Raw genomic sequence first — 19263 nt, forward strand, 5'->3', positions numbered from 1 at the left:
ATCTCATGAGCCAATGACGCATCATAAGTATACTCAGCAAACCTAGAAGGGCGATGAGTCTTCAATGGTGTTGTCAATGGTGTGATTTCTACCACTGACACTGTAGGGAAAGGATCGACATCAACCCACGCTGCAGCCCTTTCAGTGTCCACTCCAAGCATTCCTTTGTAAATCCAGGTCTGCAACTGGTCTTTGAGCTTAACACAATCGGCTGTGTGGTGATTGAACAAGTTATGAAACTTGCAGTAATTCTTCCCCTCGATCTGCACTGCGGTAGGCATCCCAGTATCATGCTTCACTCTTCCACTCGCGAACAATTCATCCAGAATTTCTGGAGCCTTGTGAGCGTTGTAGGTGTACGAGTCATATTCGGGCTTGGTGAATGCTGCTGTAGAAATCTTGACAGGATCCCGGGACATCTTCAAGGCCTTAGACTTTAATGCATGTCTTCCAGCTATCTCTACGGCAGCTACCTCATCATCTACTTCTTCGACCCACTGCTCTTTGTACGGACACGGCGTGTAGAAAGGATCTACGTGCGAGTAGATAGTGGAAACCCTCTTAGTTCCAGATGGAACCGCATATCGTGGTTTCAACGTTCCAGGGTGATAAGATACAGGCGACCCTTTCGGAACTGAGGTACTGTCCTCCATCCCCCTGAGGAACACTTGGTAAAAACCCACCTTGTTCATTAAGTCTGCCATACTAGAAAAGTAGGCATCATGATGTTTGGCCCGCTGACGGGTCTCCAAACCCTTGATGGCGATGCGAATAGCATCCTGTTCCGCGAGCGGCGTTCTGCACTTTGCTTGCTGAACTTTGAACCTCTTTAGGAACTCTACTGCCGACTCCATTGGTTGTTGATACATGGAAGTCAAAGATGACAAATCCACCTCAGGCTCAACACTCCCAAAAGTCGTTTTAAACATCGTTTTAAGCATGGACTAGTCCGAGATGGACATGTGCGCTAACTTGGAGAACCAAGACAAAGCCGGCCCTGACAATGATGAACCAAAAGTCCTCATCTTGAAGACTGAATCAGACGCGTATGGCCCACAGTCGCTATGGAAACGTGATATATGCTCAGCAGCATTCTCAGACCCCTCTCTTGAGAAAGTCTGGAACTTGATTGGTCGATAACCTGATGGCCAAGGGCATGCTGCCACCCATTCCAGGAACGAACTTGTATATGATATGTTCGCGGCAGCATGGCCATGAATGGTCCTCACACTTTCCTGAATCATCTTCTGGACTTGCTCTTTGGTAAGGCCCTGACCCTCTTCTACGTCCTGTTCCGACTCCTCTCGACGCTCCTCTCGTCGCTCGCGACGGAACTGGTGCTGACGCCCCTGTCTTCCACCTGGTTGAAGAAGTGCCAATGCTTTTTGTAGAGTTTCAACCTCGGAAGTATTCGACCGCCTGGGACCCCCAAGCGTGACCTTTCCCTTTTTGGCCCTCACCTTCTTCCTCTTTGTAAGTCCGACAAGCTCGGCTTCTGATTTGTCAACCTCATCACCTCTGGCCTCGTTCGTTTCAACACCGTTGTTGATACCGGCTACATCTTTCTTGTTGGACTTAGCCCTTCTGGTGGCCTTTGGCTTGTCACGGTTCTGGTCATCGTAAAGCCCGGCGACAGTCCGTTGGATCCCCAACGCCTTCTCGATTTGCTTAAATCGCTCATCCTATCCCGCGAACTCCAAGCAAGCATTCTTCGCGTGTTCATTGACGCCCAGAACCAGTTTCTTCATCCTATCGTTGCTTTCAGCCAAACGCTGACCCTGTGTCGACTGTAGCTGTGCCACATTATCCAACGTTCTCTCTACTGCAGTCATGCGATCGCCGAAAGACTCCTCCAAGGATTTGACCACCGACGTCAACTCTTTAAAAGCTAGTTGCATATCTTCCGGTGTCGCCATCACTCCAAACTTCAGTAATGCCTCGACCGCTGTTAAACCTATGCAAGCCGCTGTGTTATGAGGGACACACTGTGAATGCTTTGGTTTCGAGCAAGAGGGATATCCTCGCGAGTAAGGATTCCGGCTTGCTATCGTTGACACTGTTCCACTAGGCGTGCCAAATGTTCGAGCTGGGAAAACGGATCCTCCTCAGAGAACAATCAGCCTGCCCCAGCACCGAACCCTGGACGGTTCAGCCCCTTCGTTCTCTGTTGTTGTTGGCGTGCCAGTACCTTTGAGTTAGGTACAATTGTTGCTTTGGTTGACAATGTTTGCGCTCCACGTACTGTCTTCCTCTCAGACGATTGCTCTGCAGTTGCTGATAAACCGCTGAAGTTCGAATGACCTATACACAACCGGAGTTGCTAGGTACCTTTCACTCCACCTCAAGTAGATGGCCGATCTTAATTTTGACCGCTTGTTGAAAAGCAGAGCTTATACTGTGTCGTTAATAGCAGGATTCTCTCGCGAATGAAATTTGCTGACTAGTACCGACTTTGGGTTTGCTAGAAGCTAGGCTAGCGACTCGATGGACTTGACTCGAATTGCCGAAGTTAATCGGACTTGTTGCTACATGCAGCGCGAAGCGTGCATCTGGGTAGCTCCGCTTCAATGGGAGACTTGGTTGCCGAAGTTAATCGGACTTTTACTCAGTTGGGATATTTTAACTATGCGGTTGCGCGATAGTTTGTTTGACGTTGCGTATCTTATTCTGTGCCTTCAACCCCTTTATATAGAGAACACAGCTTGTTCTTTCTTGCGAATCAAGTCCTCAGAACCTCCTAGTTGATTAAGATTCACCTTCCTTAATCAACTCAAATTCTACACGGCGATAGTCCCCTACATCCACTCTAATTTGACAAGGAATCTTGCTCTGTCATCTTCTTTTCCGCAATCTCAGGATCAGAGGTTGTCGCGATATACTTTCCCCAAATACCAGGGCTAGAGGAAATCTTGCTTTATGATATACTTTCCCCAAATATCCGGTCCACGTGCCTAAATGGTCTAGATAATACCGGAGTAAAATGAAAATATAACTCGCATATCAAAATATACGAAATTCCACAATCAACAAATATAAATGCACTCATGAGTTAATGGACGGCCCATCTAGTTGTCCCAAAAACATATGAAAAGAAAGTGCTCATGAGAAATCGGGAACCCTTCTGGTTACCCAAATACATTTATAATATGGGTACTAATGAACGCTGGTACACATCTGTTACCCCTCACGTAGTACACCGTCGATATTGGGCAACCACCTGCTACCCAACATCCAAAAATATGAGTACTCATGTTCCGATACCCACCTGATACCTCACATGAAGTACTCCGGCAGACAGACTAGAGCTCTAACTGTATCGTAACTTTCACCCGGCCAACGGCTAGGTTCCGACTTGCCAACACGTACAATAATCACACCTCATATTGTACCAAAATCAAGTCCGAAGACAAATCAACATTTTAACAATTTCCATGTTAAAATCACGTACAATAATCAAACATCATATTGTACAAATCAAAATCACATGCTCGATATAAATCTCGTCATCAAAATGACATCATCACGATAAAATCATAACAGTACATAATATAGCAAACCATATATATGTACATATTTACCATTTATAGAATATATATATATAATTCGCTATATCATATACATGCCATATTTTATAAACACGTCCGAAGACAAAACGTTTAACAAACACCATGTTAAAACCACGTACAATAATCACACCTCATATTGTACAAATTAAATCACATGCTCAATATATAATTCTCATCATTGAAATGACATATTCACAATGAATTCATAACAGTATATAAATAGCAAACTATATATATGTGCTTATTTACCATTTATACAAATATATATATATATCCCACTATATCATATACATGTCGTATTTCAATATTTAAAACTCTTGCAAAAATCTTGAAATCATCACAAGGATAGATTCGTAAATATGTGAGATTTTACTCACCTTATCAACTCGAGCGTAATTCCACAATTTTCGAAGATAATTTCTTTCTTTGATCGATCACCTTGAAAAGATAAGAAAAGAATTTAGAAACGTTTCGTAAACCTTTAAATGCCGTAACAGTAATAATCTGTTATTGTTCAGCAATTTCCGGTTTTACGAATTACTGTTCACTGAGTACTATTCACTGTGTACTATTCACATATTTACTATTCATGTATTACTGTACGAATACACGTCCATTACGTATTTTTGTACGAGTACATACTGTTTACGTATTTCTTACGTACGAATACTATTCAATGTAAATATTATCTCAGTAAATATTAATTACTGATTTACCCTTCTGAAATTACTTTTTACATTTACTGAAAGTAATTTATATTTACATTTACCGTATGTAAATCACTTTTACATTTACCGCACGTAAAATAAATTACAAAATTACCCTTCGGAAACACTGTTTCACGCGCCGCCGTACGTGGTGGTGCGTGGCGCTCACGCGCCAATCACTGTGGCAGCGCGTGGGGCCCACGTGCTGAGCCTAAGGCCGGCGCGTAACACGCCACTGCCACCCCATTTCTCCCCTCTCCTTCTCCTCCGCCCCTGCACGGCCCAAGGCCACCTCCAGACCTCCTCACGCACTCGCACGCGCCGCCGAAGGCGACGGTGCTCCCCTCTCCACCTACACCTCCGATTCTCCTCCAACATTCTCCCAATCAATCCCAAAACATCACACAATCACACACAACAATTCAATTACATCAATTTTTACCTAAATCGCACGGTAGAAGCTTCGATTCGTCGTTGGTGATGCTTGAGAAGTCGGCGACGTCGATTCGAGCAGTGGCGAGCTTGAGGGTTGCTGCGGAAGTCACGCGGTGCTCTAGGGACCAGTGGTGAGGAACACGACGGCTTGGAGGCGGAGATCACGGCGTGATGCAGAGGAAGGCTCGGGGAGAGAGAGGAGACTCTCGGTGGCGAGACAGAGCGGCGCGAGCTCAGGGTTTGGTACGGAGGGTCGAGCGGTCCTTTTGGGCTAGGCGGTGTGGCCTAAGGAAGGCCGGTCGGCGAAATCGCCGGTGAGGCTAGAGGGAGAGGGAGGGGAATCGGGGAGAGGCGAGAGAGAAGAGAGAGTACGAGGGAAATGAGAGAAAGAGGCGCGGGGTGAGGGTTTCGAGAAATGGAAACCCTAACTCCAATAATTTCCTATATATACCCGTTTCTTAAATCGGAAACTAACTTCTTTCGTTAATAATTTTTACGTTCGACGTCCGATTCGAATACGTGACATGTCCACGAACTCGTATTGACGAGCTCTACAACTTCCGTGAAGGAAGTTTTCACAAACGAGTGACGGAATAAAAGTCAATATATTCGTTCGGAAACGTAACATTTTTCTAATTAAACGTTCCGAGAACGTTTCCGTTTCCGTTTCGTAAAATCGCAAACAATCAAATTCATTCTAATTGAATTTCACAACTTTATAGAATTCAAATCAAACCAAATATTGTTTTGAAAAATAGGGTTATTATAATTTTACTACAAAATATTATAATTAAATAAACATATGGATTGTTCCAAATATCCTTTACCATCTACTTCGATACCATGAGTTTAATTATCATAAAATTAAATTAATTATTCAAATTATAGCGTTATAGATTTTGTACATGAAAATTCTAATGTTATCATACAAGAAACACATATACAACTACCTATTGTATATAAGATCAGTTAGGTTTCGATTGCTAAGTTCACATAAATTTATAGTACACAAAGCATCTTCATCTATATCATATAACTCAGACCATATATCAATGAGAAAACTAACCGGGATTTGTTTTATCTTTAGAAAATGAACCAAGGTCCAAGAAACATTTTTTAATGTTAGCCATTTACTTATCAAATGCATCCAAGGTGATCTCATAATTTAAAATGTATGGTGATGATAAAATATTTGATGATTGAGATTCAAATAATTTTTAGAGCGGGACGGAATGAGACTGGACTAAATGAGATAAGATTTATTCATCTCGCGTCACATCATATTGTAATGAAACAAGACGGTACTAACGTTTTTAGACTTCCGCCTCATTTTCTTCCAGCAAATTTCAGAATAAGATCGGGATTACAGTAATTTATGCCCGCCCCTACATTTTCTCGTGCCACGGGGAAAAGTGGAGAAAGATACAATGCAAGGTCGAGGGAAATAGTTTACCGGGATCAGTTGATTGCTTGATGCACAAGGTAACGCTTGTTGATTTGGATATACTTGAGCTATGGACCTGTTAATTCGAGGCTTTCCGTGTTTAAGGACAGATTCAACACGTTACAAATCGACTTCTTGTAATCAAGTGTAGATCTCTAAAGTGGCACAGACTACAACTTTTTTTATTCTATTGCGTTGATCGCCTTCACAGCTACCAAGTTCGATTACGTGTTAGAAACTTGGCCAAAATTAATGAGTAAAAAATATGGCAATCACCTTTGAACAAATATTACTCTTAATGACTATAAATTAATATTTCAAACGTAACGTTATTAGAATATTAGTCCGCAATAATAAAATAAAGTCAACAAAGCTTTCTCTATTTTTTATTTCTTTATTTTCTCGTCTGACGTTAGTTCTTGTCTTCTTTCTGTATATTTGTGTCCGTAGCTTCCCTTGTCTTTTTCGATGAATCAAATTAAAAGGAAAACAAAACACAAAAAGAATATGTTAGTTTCTTATAACTTATGATTATGTTCAACAAAAACATTTTAAGTTTTGCACCTGAAAGGAAAAAAAATTGAGGCCTCTGTTCTTTTCGGAGCGACCTTGTGAATGAAAAACTAGGTTTCCTCCTAGGTGGCTACGCTTCCCTTGCATTAATCAAAGTATAATGGCAGGTCGGGATCTCATCAGCGGCTCCAGGTGGTTGACGAGTCTCTCCTTGACCGTGTTGTTGGGTTGCTATGCGGTGGAGTTTGAGGCCGTGACGCTTCTCTTTCATGGTAGCGACATGGAGTGTCCTCTTCCCTAGATTGCAAATCGGGATGGCGGGGAATGTCCTCTTCCCTAGTTTGGGCATGACAGGGATGAAGGCGGATGTGAGCTTGCTGGTATGCACACTTCTCGCCCTCCGGATCGAGATGCACTAGAGATTGTGCTATGCGGGGCTTGTGGGTGCCTTGTGTAGGGGCTCTCGGCACCGATAAGATGGCTTCGTGATCATGATCGGTGTTCTTTGGTGGTGGAGCCGAGTCTGGCGTGGTGGAGGAAAATATATTAAATCCCACTGGGTTGGTTCTGGATCTAGATCTTCGGGCTCTAGTCTGGACTTGGCCTTAGTGGATGGGCTATGCAAGGCCCAGCCTTGGGTGTTTTTGCTGAGGATGACCCTTTTTTAAGGGAGGATGGCCCTTTTAAGGGTAAGGAACTTAAATGTTTTTCTAGCCTATTATTATACTTCTATAAGTCGTAAAGTATGTTTCTTTTTATTTTATTTATGTTTTAATTCGGGGTTAACTCTTAAATAATAGACCTATGTTATATGTAATAAGTTTGAGTTTCAGCCCAAGACCTTTTGTCAGCTACACGACAGCAAGAGAAGTATGTAATGGTTATTCAATCATTCATTTTATATAAAATCCTAGTGGATTCCATAAAAAAAAACATTTTAAGTTTGATACTGTTTTATTCTTTCTTGCCATCAAGGTAACTAGTGTGCAACCAGTATCGACTTACAAGTAAGTACTCCAATTAGCCCAGTGGCGTAGTTAGGATTCTCATTTAGAAGGGTCAAAACTAGGGCATGGCATAAAAACAGTAATCCCGAACTCCACCTGATTTGGTTCCGAAATGAGATATTTATATATGAGAAATTAGACCAATAACCATTCGAAGATAACACAATGCATGTAAAAATACTATAATAGAGCAAGTCAAAACACAAAATATATGACCCCAAATGAAATAATGATAATCAGAGAAGTTACACTTCCGAGTGAAGTTTGATATCTGATGACTTGTGCAATACTATTATCTCATTAATGTCATTATTCTCATACAAGCGTTCCTAAACTAGTGATGCTTATGACAAAGTATGAATGACTATTAGAATACCTAGTATGGATTTTGTATGAATATTAGTTGTGTAACTTGTGTTTTGCTCCATATTATAAGAATTGAGAGAGGAGTTGTGTAACAGTAGCAAAGGAGACCAAAGATATAACCTAGAGGATTAATTGTATTCATTTCTTAGGAGGGTCATTAAGCAACTATATTATTGATTTATATGGGAAGTTCAGCTTATCAACAATTGAATGATTATTGTGAAAAGGGTCAGCTGACCCCTCTCGCCCCTATTGCCTACGCCCATGGATTAGCCTAGCCCATGGTTTTGAGTTACTGGCTTACTACTGCCTTCCTGCCTCGCTTTATACACAGGACAACATATAAATAAAGAGCCCCATCAAGAAAACGAAGTGAAACAAACAATCTAGCACAAGATGGTGGGTCAGTGGACGGTGACGAAGCCAAGTCGGAGCGACCAAGTGTTGGATGCCGACGAACAGCTCAGGATCGCTAACCAGATCAAAGCTCAGTTCGACTCTGCAGCCCCAAAGCGACCCATCAAGCCGAATCGAAGCGAACCCGATTCCCCAACTCCAGCTCTCTCCGTCGTTGACCAACCCGATATTCCTGAGCTTCACAAGCTTCGAACTCTTCAGTCTCAGTCCCATGTCAGTAACCAGTCTCCGACTCGTCGTTTTCTTTTTTAAGGATTCTGTAGTTAATGGAGTTTCGATATTACAGGTCATAATCTCAGATGAGCAAGCTAACACCATGGTACAAGATGAGTTTGTGGACACCCAATATTACAAGGAATTGAATTCTATTGACAAACAGCATCACAAGGTATGTTCTAATCAAACTGTCAATTGCTCTCTGATTTATTTTATTTTCCAAAATATTTGTACGTAGAGGGGTTTGGTTATGAAGGTTTGATTTGAGTCTGGATATGATGATCATGGACAGACTGGAACTGGGTTTATAAGGGTGGAGAGGGAAGAAGAGGGAAGCTACGATATACAGTTGATTGGAATTCATGGTGGTTCAACTGGTGTAGTGCAGAGTGGTTTCAGAAGCAATCCGGCAACAAATGACTGGATTCCTAAGACTGATGAAGATATGGTATGGATTTAGAGTCATTGCTATTATCATTATTAGTGATTGTAAGTTTGTAACTGACAAGAATTAAGTGTCTAATTGAAATTGTAGAAGTGCTAATGTTCCTTATTTTCATGTTTATTTGTTCTACATGATCATCGGCCAGGTCTTCATTTCCTCGAAGCCAAATCGAAGCGAGAGCTGAAAGCTGTTTTAGATCTGGACAGAACCTGTGTTGCATCAATGTACCTTTTGTTTAATGAATATGAAATGTTGTCCTAGACTCATAGTTATGGCTCACTGTCAATAAGGACTAGATGAGTATGAATTTGAGACAAGCTTCAAGATCTTTATCTTGCACATTAAAAATAGGCCTGTGAAGATAAGCACCACTTTATCGTGTTCTTATCCATTTCCATAGTAGACAAACTTTTGTCTCTGGAATGCGCACTTAACCAGTTATTTTGCTCAAACTCTCAAAACAGCTAATAATCAAACGAGGCAATCTCAAAGATTACTACCTCACTGCGACTTTTATTTGCCTCAAACCTCATATGACGTGAGATTTGAGTTCACCTTCAGTGTTATACACACCAACTTAAGAGTTACTTCAGCTGTAGTGGTCGCCAGGAGACGACATAGAGTCGTAGAGCTTGAATTGCCATATATAAATGGAAGAATCACAAGAAATAACCAATCAAACTACGATATTTTATATCTTTACCAACCCTATCCCCTATATATATTGGGCATGTACAAATACATTATTCCTCTTCTCCACCTATATTTACTTGTTCAACAGCTAGAGTTTGAATGTTTACCTACAGCTCAAGTAAGAATTTTGTTCACAATTGGACGTGCTCTACACAAAGCCTCCAATGGCACAGCTTTAGGTTGGTGACTCCTTTGCCTTCAGTCATATCAACGTTTTCATCATCTACTCTCTCCCAATCAAAGCATTGAATCAATGTACCTAAAGTTAGGCCAACTTCACGTTGGGCAAGACCCATTCCAGGACAAGCTCTTCTTCCCAGTCCAAATGGCAGGAACTTGTAAGACTCTCTTTCCCCACTTTTGAACCTCTCCGGCTTAAAGCTTCCGGGATCATCCCATAACTCCGGGTCTCTATGTACTGCCCATGCATTAACCATTTTCGTGGTGTCACGAGGCACATCGAACCCACCAATGGTGCAATAAGTAGCGTAGCTAGAAATATAGATGAGAGGGGTCAAATTGACATATATAGCTAGTTGATTAAGTTAAAATTGATAATAAACCGTATGGTTTTAAAATACCCTAGATTAATCCACAGATAAACGATCATCTATGAATATATTTTAGCATGAAGATGTTGGGGAATGCGAAAGTATGAACTGTAAAATAGAAATCGAAATAACTCACAACCACAAGCGTAAAATAAAAATGATAGAGAACACCTAAATTTAACGTGGTTCAACAAAGTGCATACGTCTACGGGTAACAACAATAAAGAATCTCCACTATACAAAGAAATGTTACACCGAGAGAACCACTACTTCAAGACTCACACTTGAAGGAATATACTCACACTTTATTTTGCTACACACACAAAACTCTCTACTTTGAGTTTTCTCTCTATCTCTCACTCTTGATCACACACAAGATGATATCTCTCATATTATTCTTCTATGTTTATTGCATCACTTCTCATGTCTTTGTATAGGCAAACATCTTTGTGCAATTCATGCATTTGCATGTAACATGCATGGAAGCAAAGTTAATTTTCTTCTTCTTTTTTGTCAATAAAGTCAATCTTCTTATTTGATTCATGCTCAATGTTGGCATGCTCATCAATGCATTCTTCTTTTTGTCAAACAAATCAACCACCTACCACCCTAAGGTTGTAGTTTTGTTTCTTACCTTCAACAAAGTTTGCTCCAAGTTTCAACAAAATCAGCTTCATCAATTAATGGATCACCAAAACAATAGGTGTGCTTGATTTACTCATGTGAACATCACATAGTTTTCTCACCTTCATTAAGAAGGGACTGACACTATCAATCTCCTCATTCTGACTTAGATGGAGGGATGCGCCATTCTGGACGCGTTTCTACAGAACTTAAACTTCTCGTTCGGTAGAGAATTCGTCATCATATCTGAATTGTTCTTGTCTGTATGAATTTTCTTCAGCAGCATTTTCTTAGCTTCCAGCACATCACATATCCAGTGATACCTCACATCAATGTGCTTCGACCTCGAGTGAAAACTAAAATTTTTGCTCAAGTGAATTGTGGTTTGACTGTCACAATGCAAGACAAACTCTTGTTGCGTATGACCCAATTCCTGTAGGAATCTCTTCAACCACAAAATATCTTTGCACGCTTCCGTAACTGCAACATACTCTGCTTCTGTAATTGACAAAACAACATATTTTTGTAGCTTTGAATTTCCACGAGACAACTCCCCTTGAAAACGTGATCATGTATCCGGATGTGGACTTTCTCGTGTCAATATCCCCGGTCATATTTGCATCTGTGTAGCCAACTAGTTCAGACTTACCACTTCCAAAACATAGACTCATATTTGAAGTTCCCCGCAAGTATCTCAGAATTCACTTGACAGCATTCTAGTGCTTCTTGCCTGGATTAGTTAAGAATCTGCTAACAACACCAATTGCATGTGTTATGTCTGGTCTAGTACAAATAATCGCGTACATCAAGCTCCCTATTGCTGAGGCATATGGCATTGTTGTCATTTCTTCGTCCTTCTTCTGACTCATATGACTCTGCTTTGAGCTGAACTTCATGTGACTAGCAAGTGGAGTAGCAACTGGTTTTGCTTTCTCCATGTGGAAACGCTCTAGTACCTTCTCGACAATTTATTGTTCCCACGATCGCGGGCAATCTCCATGCCTAAAATCCGCTTTGCTAGTCCCAAATCATTCATATCAAAGGACTCTGATAAATATGTCTTTAACTGTTGAATCGTAGCAGTATCTTTGACAACAATTAACATATCATCTATATAAAAGTAGTAAGATGATAAAATTACAAGCGGGTTGTTGAATATAAACACACGGATCTGCTGATGTTCTCTTACACCCATGACTCACCATGAAATAGTCAAACTTCTTGGACCATTGTCTTGGTGCTTGCTTCAATCCATACAGGCTTTTCTTCAACTTGCAAACCATATGCTCATTTCTATTTACTTCGAAGCCTTCTACTTGCTCCATATATATTTCTTCATCTAAATCACCATGAAGAAATGCAGTCTTCACGTCCATCTGCTCCACCTCTAGATCCATGCTCGCAGCCATGCCCAAAATGACTTTAATCGAAGACATATTGACAACATGTGAGAAAATCTCATCAATCAATTCCTTTTTTCTGGCTGAATCCTTTGACAACTAAGCGAGCCTTGAACTTTGTCAGTTTCTCATTATCATCTCACTTTAACTTGAACGCCCACTTATTCTTGAGTGATTTTCGGCCTTTAAGAAGCTTCACCAACTCATAGGTGACGTTCTTTAGTAAAGACTCCATCTCAGACTCCATGGCTAGTCTCCATTTGTCGTGGTCTTGATGAATCTTTGCTTCCCTGTAACTTTCAGGCTCTCCGTCACTGGTTAAAAGAATGTAATTTGCATAAGGATCATCTCTATCATTAGTCACAAAAATATATTGAGATGATGGATACTTGGTGGATGAAATTTGCCTCCTGGTGCTTCTATGAACAACTGCTTGATTATTCACATGCTGCTCCCCTTGATCAAGCTCCCCCTCATCTTTGACTTCAACATCTCCCGTGTCAGGTACATTTTTAACTTTATCACCTTGCTGCCGAACGTTGGATTCTTGCTGCAACGGTGAATCATAAATGCGACTATCACTTGTTGCATTTGGTAGTACCTCTTTGTCGAAATCTGCAATAGATTGGTCTTCATGGAACACCACATCTCTGCTTCTTATGAATTTCTTCATCTTTGGATTCCACAACCGGTAGCCAAACTCTTCTTCACCATAGCAGACAAATATGCATGGTGTTGCCTTGTCATCCAGCTTTTTCCTCTGCTCCTTGAATACAAGTGTGAATGCTTTACATCCAAATACTCTCAAATTTGAGTATGATGCATCTTTCCCAGTCGAGACTTCATTTGGAGTCTTAAATTCCAAAGTTACACACGGTGCTTTGTTGATAAGGTAGCACGCAGTCTTCACAGCTTCTCCCCAAAATCCTTTTGACAATTTGGTCATCTTTAACATGCATCTGACTTTCTCCATAATGGTACGGTTCATCCGCTCTGCTACGCCATTATGTTGAGGGATGCCACGAGTTGTCTTCTCATGTCTGATGTCATGCTTTGCAAAATAATCTCTGAATTCGTGCGATATGTACTCTCCGCCATTGTCACTGCGAAGGCACTTCAATTTTCTTCTAGTCTCCCTTTCCACCATAGCGTGGAAAATTGTAAAGGTCTGGAACACTTGGTTTTTGGATTTCAACAAATAAACTCAAACCTTTCGTGAAGCATCATTGATATAAGTAACAAATACTTATGCATACCTAATGATTCTTCTTCCATCGGACCACACACATCTGAATGTACAAGATCTAGAAGATTTTCTTTCCTAGTGAAAGTTTTTGAAAAACTAATTTTCTTATGCTTACCAAATAAACAAAAATCACAAGAGTCTATTGAGTTACCTTTGGAAACAGGATTTAGCGACTTCTTTGCCAACAACTGCAGTCTTTTCTCACTCATGTGGCCAAGACGTCTATGCCACAAACTTGGAGAAAATTCCTCGACTGCATTCAGCTCACTCTTGCATATCTTTCCATAGGTCTCGTAGAGTGTTCAACACATTTTCCCTCTGAAAACTACAAGAGATCTCTTGGTAAGCTTTCACTTTCCATCACCACCATGATGATGAAAGCCTTGTCGATCAAGTACACCAGTTGACATAAGATTGAGACGTAGACCAGGAACATGTCTCACATTTTTCAACAATAACTCACAGCCTACATCTATTTACAAGGAAATATCTCTAATCCCAGCAATATTGGAGTAGCTATCATAGTTCATTTTCACTTTACCAAAGTCACATGCTTTGTATGTAGTGAAGAACTCTACGTGAGAGGTGGCATGAAATGAGGCTCCAAAATCAATGATCCATTGAACTCTAGGATTATCTACTAGTAGACATTCACCTCCAAGTGATAGGAACTCACACTCATCATGAGACACCGTAGCAGCAACATTGTTCGTGTCCTCCTTTTGTTGATGAGTAGCATCTTCTCGCGCTTCTTTGAATTCTCGCTTCAATTTATTACAATTTTTCTTCATGTGGCCTGGAAAACCACAATGATGACACTTTCCGCTGAACCTTGTTCTGGATTTGCTCATACTCCTTTCGTGACCTCTGGGTCATTTGCTTTTGCTCCTTCCTCTCCTCTCTGCAATGAAGAATTGACCATTTTCTGAACTTGATGAAGAACTCATTCTTGTTTCTTCGTTCAACATATTATCTTTAATATTTTCCATAGATAATACACCATTAGGAGCAAAATTACTTACAGTAACAACAAATGTCTCCCAGCTATCTGGTAACGACCCGAGCAGGAGCAACGCTTGTAGCTCATCATCAATATTCATGCCCATCGTGGCTAGTTGATTGAGTACACTCTGGAAGTTGTTGAGGTGCTCGGTTACTCGAACGCCTTCCTGATACTTCATGTTGACGAGCTCTTTAATAAGAAAAGTTTTCTTGGCAATAGTTTTTTTTTTCTCAAATAAGGACTCTAGCTTCAACCAAAGCTCATGTGCACTGGTTTCATTGGCAACATGGTGAAACACACTATCGTCCACCCATTCACGAATATGACCGATGGCTTTGCAGTTCATCTTCGTCTAAATTGTTGGTGAAATCTCACTTGGCTTGGCATTGTCTCCCTCGATCGGCTCATGCAAATCTTTGCAATAGAGAATATCCTCCATTCTCGACTTCCAAATAATCTAGTTGGAGTGGTTGAGTCTGATCATGGTACTCCGTGATCTTTCCATTCTAGCAGTTCCCAGTCAGAACCAGGAGCTCTGATACCACTGTTGGGGAATGCGGAAGTATGAACTGTAATATGAAAATCGAAATAACTCACAACCACAAGCGGAAAATAAAAATGATAGAGAACACCAGAATTTAACGTAGTTCGGCAAAGTGACTACGTCCACGGGTAACAACAATAAAGAACCTCCACTTTACGAAGAAAAGTTACACCGAGAGAAACACTACTTCAAGACTCACACTTGAAGGGATACACTCTCACACACTTTATTTTGCTACACACACAAAACTCTATACTTGGAGTTTTCTCTCTATCTCTCACTCTTGATCACACACAATATGATCTCTCCATTATTGTTCTTCTATGTTTATTGCACCACTTCTCATGTCTTTATATAGGCAAACATTTTTGTGCAATTCATGCATTTGCATGTAACATGCATGGAAGCAAAGTCAATCTTTTTCCTTGATTCATGCTCAATGTTGGCATGTTCATCAATGCATTCTTCTTTTTTTGTCAAACAAATCAGTCACTTACCACCCTAAGGTTGTAGTTTTGTTTCTTACCTTCAACAAAGCCTGCTCCAAGTTTCAACATAATCAGCTTCATCAATTAATGGATCACCAAATCAATAGGTGTGCTTGATTTACTCATGTGAATATCACATAGTTTTCTCACCTCCATTAAGGAGGGACTGGCCCTATCAGAAGGATATTCCTCAGGGCAACAAAAAATAGTAGGAAGTGTGCATGAGATGAACAAATCAAAAGAAACACTTTTTTTTCCAAGTAAAAGAAGCACATTTATTTCTTACAATAAGGTGTCATAAGTTGGTTTACATAAACTTTTTAATTGATTTAGAAGGGGGAAGTTGAGTCATATGAGCTATTTTCTCTTACAAACAAGCAAAAACTAGACATAATAGAGTTTGTCAACAAGGTGAGCAGGGTCAAGTGACCCCTCTCACGTCCATGTAGCTATGCCCTTGGGTGCAATCTTCAGATGAAAAATGGGGCACCAAAAGCGGCGGCGGATGAAGTCGGAGGGTTTCAAAAATAATGCTTTGCAGGTATGGCAATTTGGTGACATCGGGTTCATCCACCAAGCGATCTGGACTGAGATGAGAGTCCGTTTCGAGTCTAGCCTTGTTCAACACATGAGGATGGCTGAGAAGATTGGACATATTCCATTCTAGTGCCACAACTGATGTGTTAGTGCCCGCCTGTACTAATACCTGGGGAAAAAGAGTAAATAATTAGTTTTGAACTAAAAATATTTTTTTCAATTGTTTATTTTATTTAAAAAATGGAAACATTTTTTGGCAATAGAGATTCAAAGAAATAGAAACTCTTATCAGTATGATTGATAGAATTTAAGTACTAACCATAATAAGCCCTTTGATGATTTCATCAGTGTAGTACTCGGGTTGTGATTCTTGAAGAGAAAGATGATTGATCATGTTGTTTCTCTTTACTCCTTTATGCTCATCTATGAGACCTTGAAGAAACGCATCACTCCTCTTTCCCGACTCCTTCATCTTCTTCTCATGCCCATCAATCCCAACCCATTTCAAAACGGGGAATAATTCCGCCGGATTCGACATGCTGCCGGAAGAGAGAACCTCGGTTGTGATCTGCCTAAACTTTGTGGCCTCCTCTTTGTGCGAGTCTGCTATATCGTCGGCGTTGTACCTCTTCCCCGCCACCATTGTCATTATGATGTTGAAAGAGAGCTCATTGAACATGGACTTCATTTCCACCTTGGAGAAATTTCCAGAACCTGAATTCTTAGCTAGCCTGCGACCAAGTGTTTGACCTCATCTTTGCGGACGGTGGAGAACATGTTGAGGCATTAGTATGAGAAGATCTTTATAGCGCTGATGTGGCGGAGGTTGCGCTAGTGGTCGTCGTAAGGGGATGAGATAATGGTGGACTAGTTGTAGCCGATGTCCTTCCCGATGAGCCCCCTAGGGCGGTTGGCAAGGACAATGTCGTTTTTGGTGAAACATTCTTCGACTTCCGCGGAGGAAGAGACTATGACCACACGGAGGGAGCCGAATCGGAGAGAGAATATGGGGCCGTAGGTTTGGGAGAGGCGATGGAAGGTGCGGCAGACTAGTGGTTTGAGGAGGTGGAGGTGGCCAATGATCGGAAGTGAAGGTGAACTTGGTGGGAAGTTGACGTATTGTGGACGTTTGGAGACGAGGAAATTGGAGATGAAGAGAATGAAGGTGAGAGACATAAAGGTGAACAACATAAAATCTTCCATTGTTGCTTGGTTTGTTAGGTTCTAGGTATTGTGAAATTTTAATTAAAACTCACAAGCGCACGAATCGTCGTTAGTAAAGTGTGCAAGTACGAGGTCGTTCTAACTAGGGATTGAAAATCGATTTAATCATAACTTAATTGATCTAAATTAAGAACATAGATTTTAGGTTTTCAAATTACAAATTATAAAAGAAACAAACAAGATAGAACCTAGGGTATCAAAATCAACCACTAACAATCTTATTTATGTATCAATGCAACTAATGGATTCTTTTGTATCTCTAGATGACAATTCCCATATCTAAGTCCAAGTATGGCACTTAGACCATAGTTTTCCTTAAGTATTTGATACTCTCCAAGTACGGCAAATGCCATATATCCTATCATGCAATCTATCCAGGTACAACATAAATTTAACATGAAAGACTCATTACATTCTAGAAAACAAGAGAGTCATGCAAACCATTACTTCAGGTACGACAATAATGTAATTCACAAGAAGCTAAGTTGAATTATATTGCAGGTACGCCTCAAATTCATCTTCTAATTACTAGATGTAAAGTCCTAAGGTGATCAATCAAAGAACTTAAACATAAAGCATCAATTCAAATAGTGACTGAGAATTCATCATAAAGAAACTATAATTTCATCAATAAAATATCAAACTACATAAACAATCATGATAGGACATTATCATAACCCTAGAAAAAGGTTTAACAAAGGAAAACATAACAAAAAACATAAAAGAATGGAATAGGGAAAATAGATGGATGGTCTCTGCTCTTTTGGCGTCTACATTGTGCTCTAGAGACCCCCTCTCATATGAAATTCGTACTCCTTTATATAGGAAAGATTTTTGCTCATTTTTGAATTCAGTTTCCTTGTAAGACTTGGTTTCAGACTCTTAACTTGATATGAAATTGGACAATCTTGAAATATCATTTGTAAAAGTATGAATTCATGTAATATTTTCATCTTCATCTGAATTATTGACCTTGATGTATTGAAATTGATGCATTTGTGCTATGAAATTTGAGTTCTCCGTGAATGCTAGTGAACCCGAGTAGGTTTCAGCTCTGATATCTCGTCACTTAAACTATCATAACTTACTCTTAAGAGTATCGAAATCAAGGTCCGTAAAATCTTACAAAAAATAGACATTCGTATATTTTCAAAGGTATAAACCTTATGGTCTGATTCAATCTGGAACTCTTACAGTAGCTCGGCAAAGTTGAACGTTTTGCACAGACATATTCTGACAATGAAGAATTGATCGCCATTTAATCTTTATTAGCTAATTTTAGCCAATTTTCTTCTATCTTTGACACAAACCTAAAAACACACTAAAATAACATAAATCAATCATAAATTAGAGAACTAAATAAATAAACTAAGGATATGATGCATATAATTATAGGATAATACGAGTACATCACTAGGGATAGTTAGTACATATTTATAAGGACAGATGCATGAGAGTACTAGGTCCTTGTATTTGAGATTGGGAGAAATAAATACCGTGAATTTTCAAATAGCCGTGCCAATCTTTTGCTCTTTTCCTATAGTAGAGTCCATTTTCAACTTGGAATTTTCTCCAAAAAAAAAACTTAGAGACTTTTGAGGTTTTTAAATTGTATATTTAGGGTTAATCTATTATGTATCAATGTATGCTATACATCTTACATCCGATGTAGAGGTGGAAAATTGGCCTAAAAGCCCGTGCTCAGGCCAGCACGGCCCGAGCCCGTTATTGTAATGAGCCGGGCCAGGCCGAGATATTTTGACCCATGGGCTTGGCACGGCCCGGACATGATAAATTCATGGGTCACCCCATTAAACACATAATTTAATATTGTTTA

At 40.2% G+C, this 19263-nt stretch overlaps 1 protein-coding gene and 1 pseudogene across 1 annotated transcript; one reads left to right on the forward strand and one right to left on the reverse strand.

Moving 5' to 3' along the window:
- The first annotated feature begins 8419 nt into the window (after positions 1-8419).
- Positions 8420-9442, forward strand: LOC126793586 (uncharacterized). The gene is made up of 4 exons (XM_050520153.1): positions 8420-8668; positions 8742-8843; positions 8964-9119; positions 9262-9442. The coding sequence occupies exons 1-4, from the start codon at positions 8435-8437 to the stop codon at positions 9298-9300; spliced, it is 531 nt and encodes a 176-aa protein (XP_050376110.1). The 5' UTR covers positions 8420-8434; the 3' UTR covers positions 9301-9442.
- A 481-nt stretch (positions 9443-9923) lies between these two features.
- Positions 9924-17405, reverse strand: LOC126795071 (cytochrome P450 81E8-like; annotated as a pseudogene).
- Positions 17406-19263: the final 1858 nt, after the last annotated feature.

The sequence above is a fragment of the Argentina anserina genome, chromosome 1 (genome assembly GCF_933775445.1).
Source record: "Argentina anserina chromosome 1, drPotAnse1.1, whole genome shotgun sequence".
In the NCBI taxonomy this organism is placed as follows: Eukaryota; Viridiplantae; Streptophyta; class Magnoliopsida; order Rosales; family Rosaceae; genus Argentina; species Argentina anserina.

Bases quoted from the DNA above. Each gene is read 5' to 3' on its own strand.
- LOC126793586 (XM_050520153.1), top strand. From the start codon at position 8,435: ATGGTGGGTCAGTGGACGGTGACGAAGCCAAGTCGGAGCGACCAAGTG. The intron at 8,844-8,963 runs GTATGTTCTAAT...GATCATGGACAG, and splicing joins TTGACAAACAGCATCACAAG to ACTGGAACTGGGTTTATAAG. The intron at 9,120-9,261 runs GTATGGATTTAG...ATCATCGGCCAG, and splicing joins CTAAGACTGATGAAGATATG to GTCTTCATTTCCTCGAAGCC.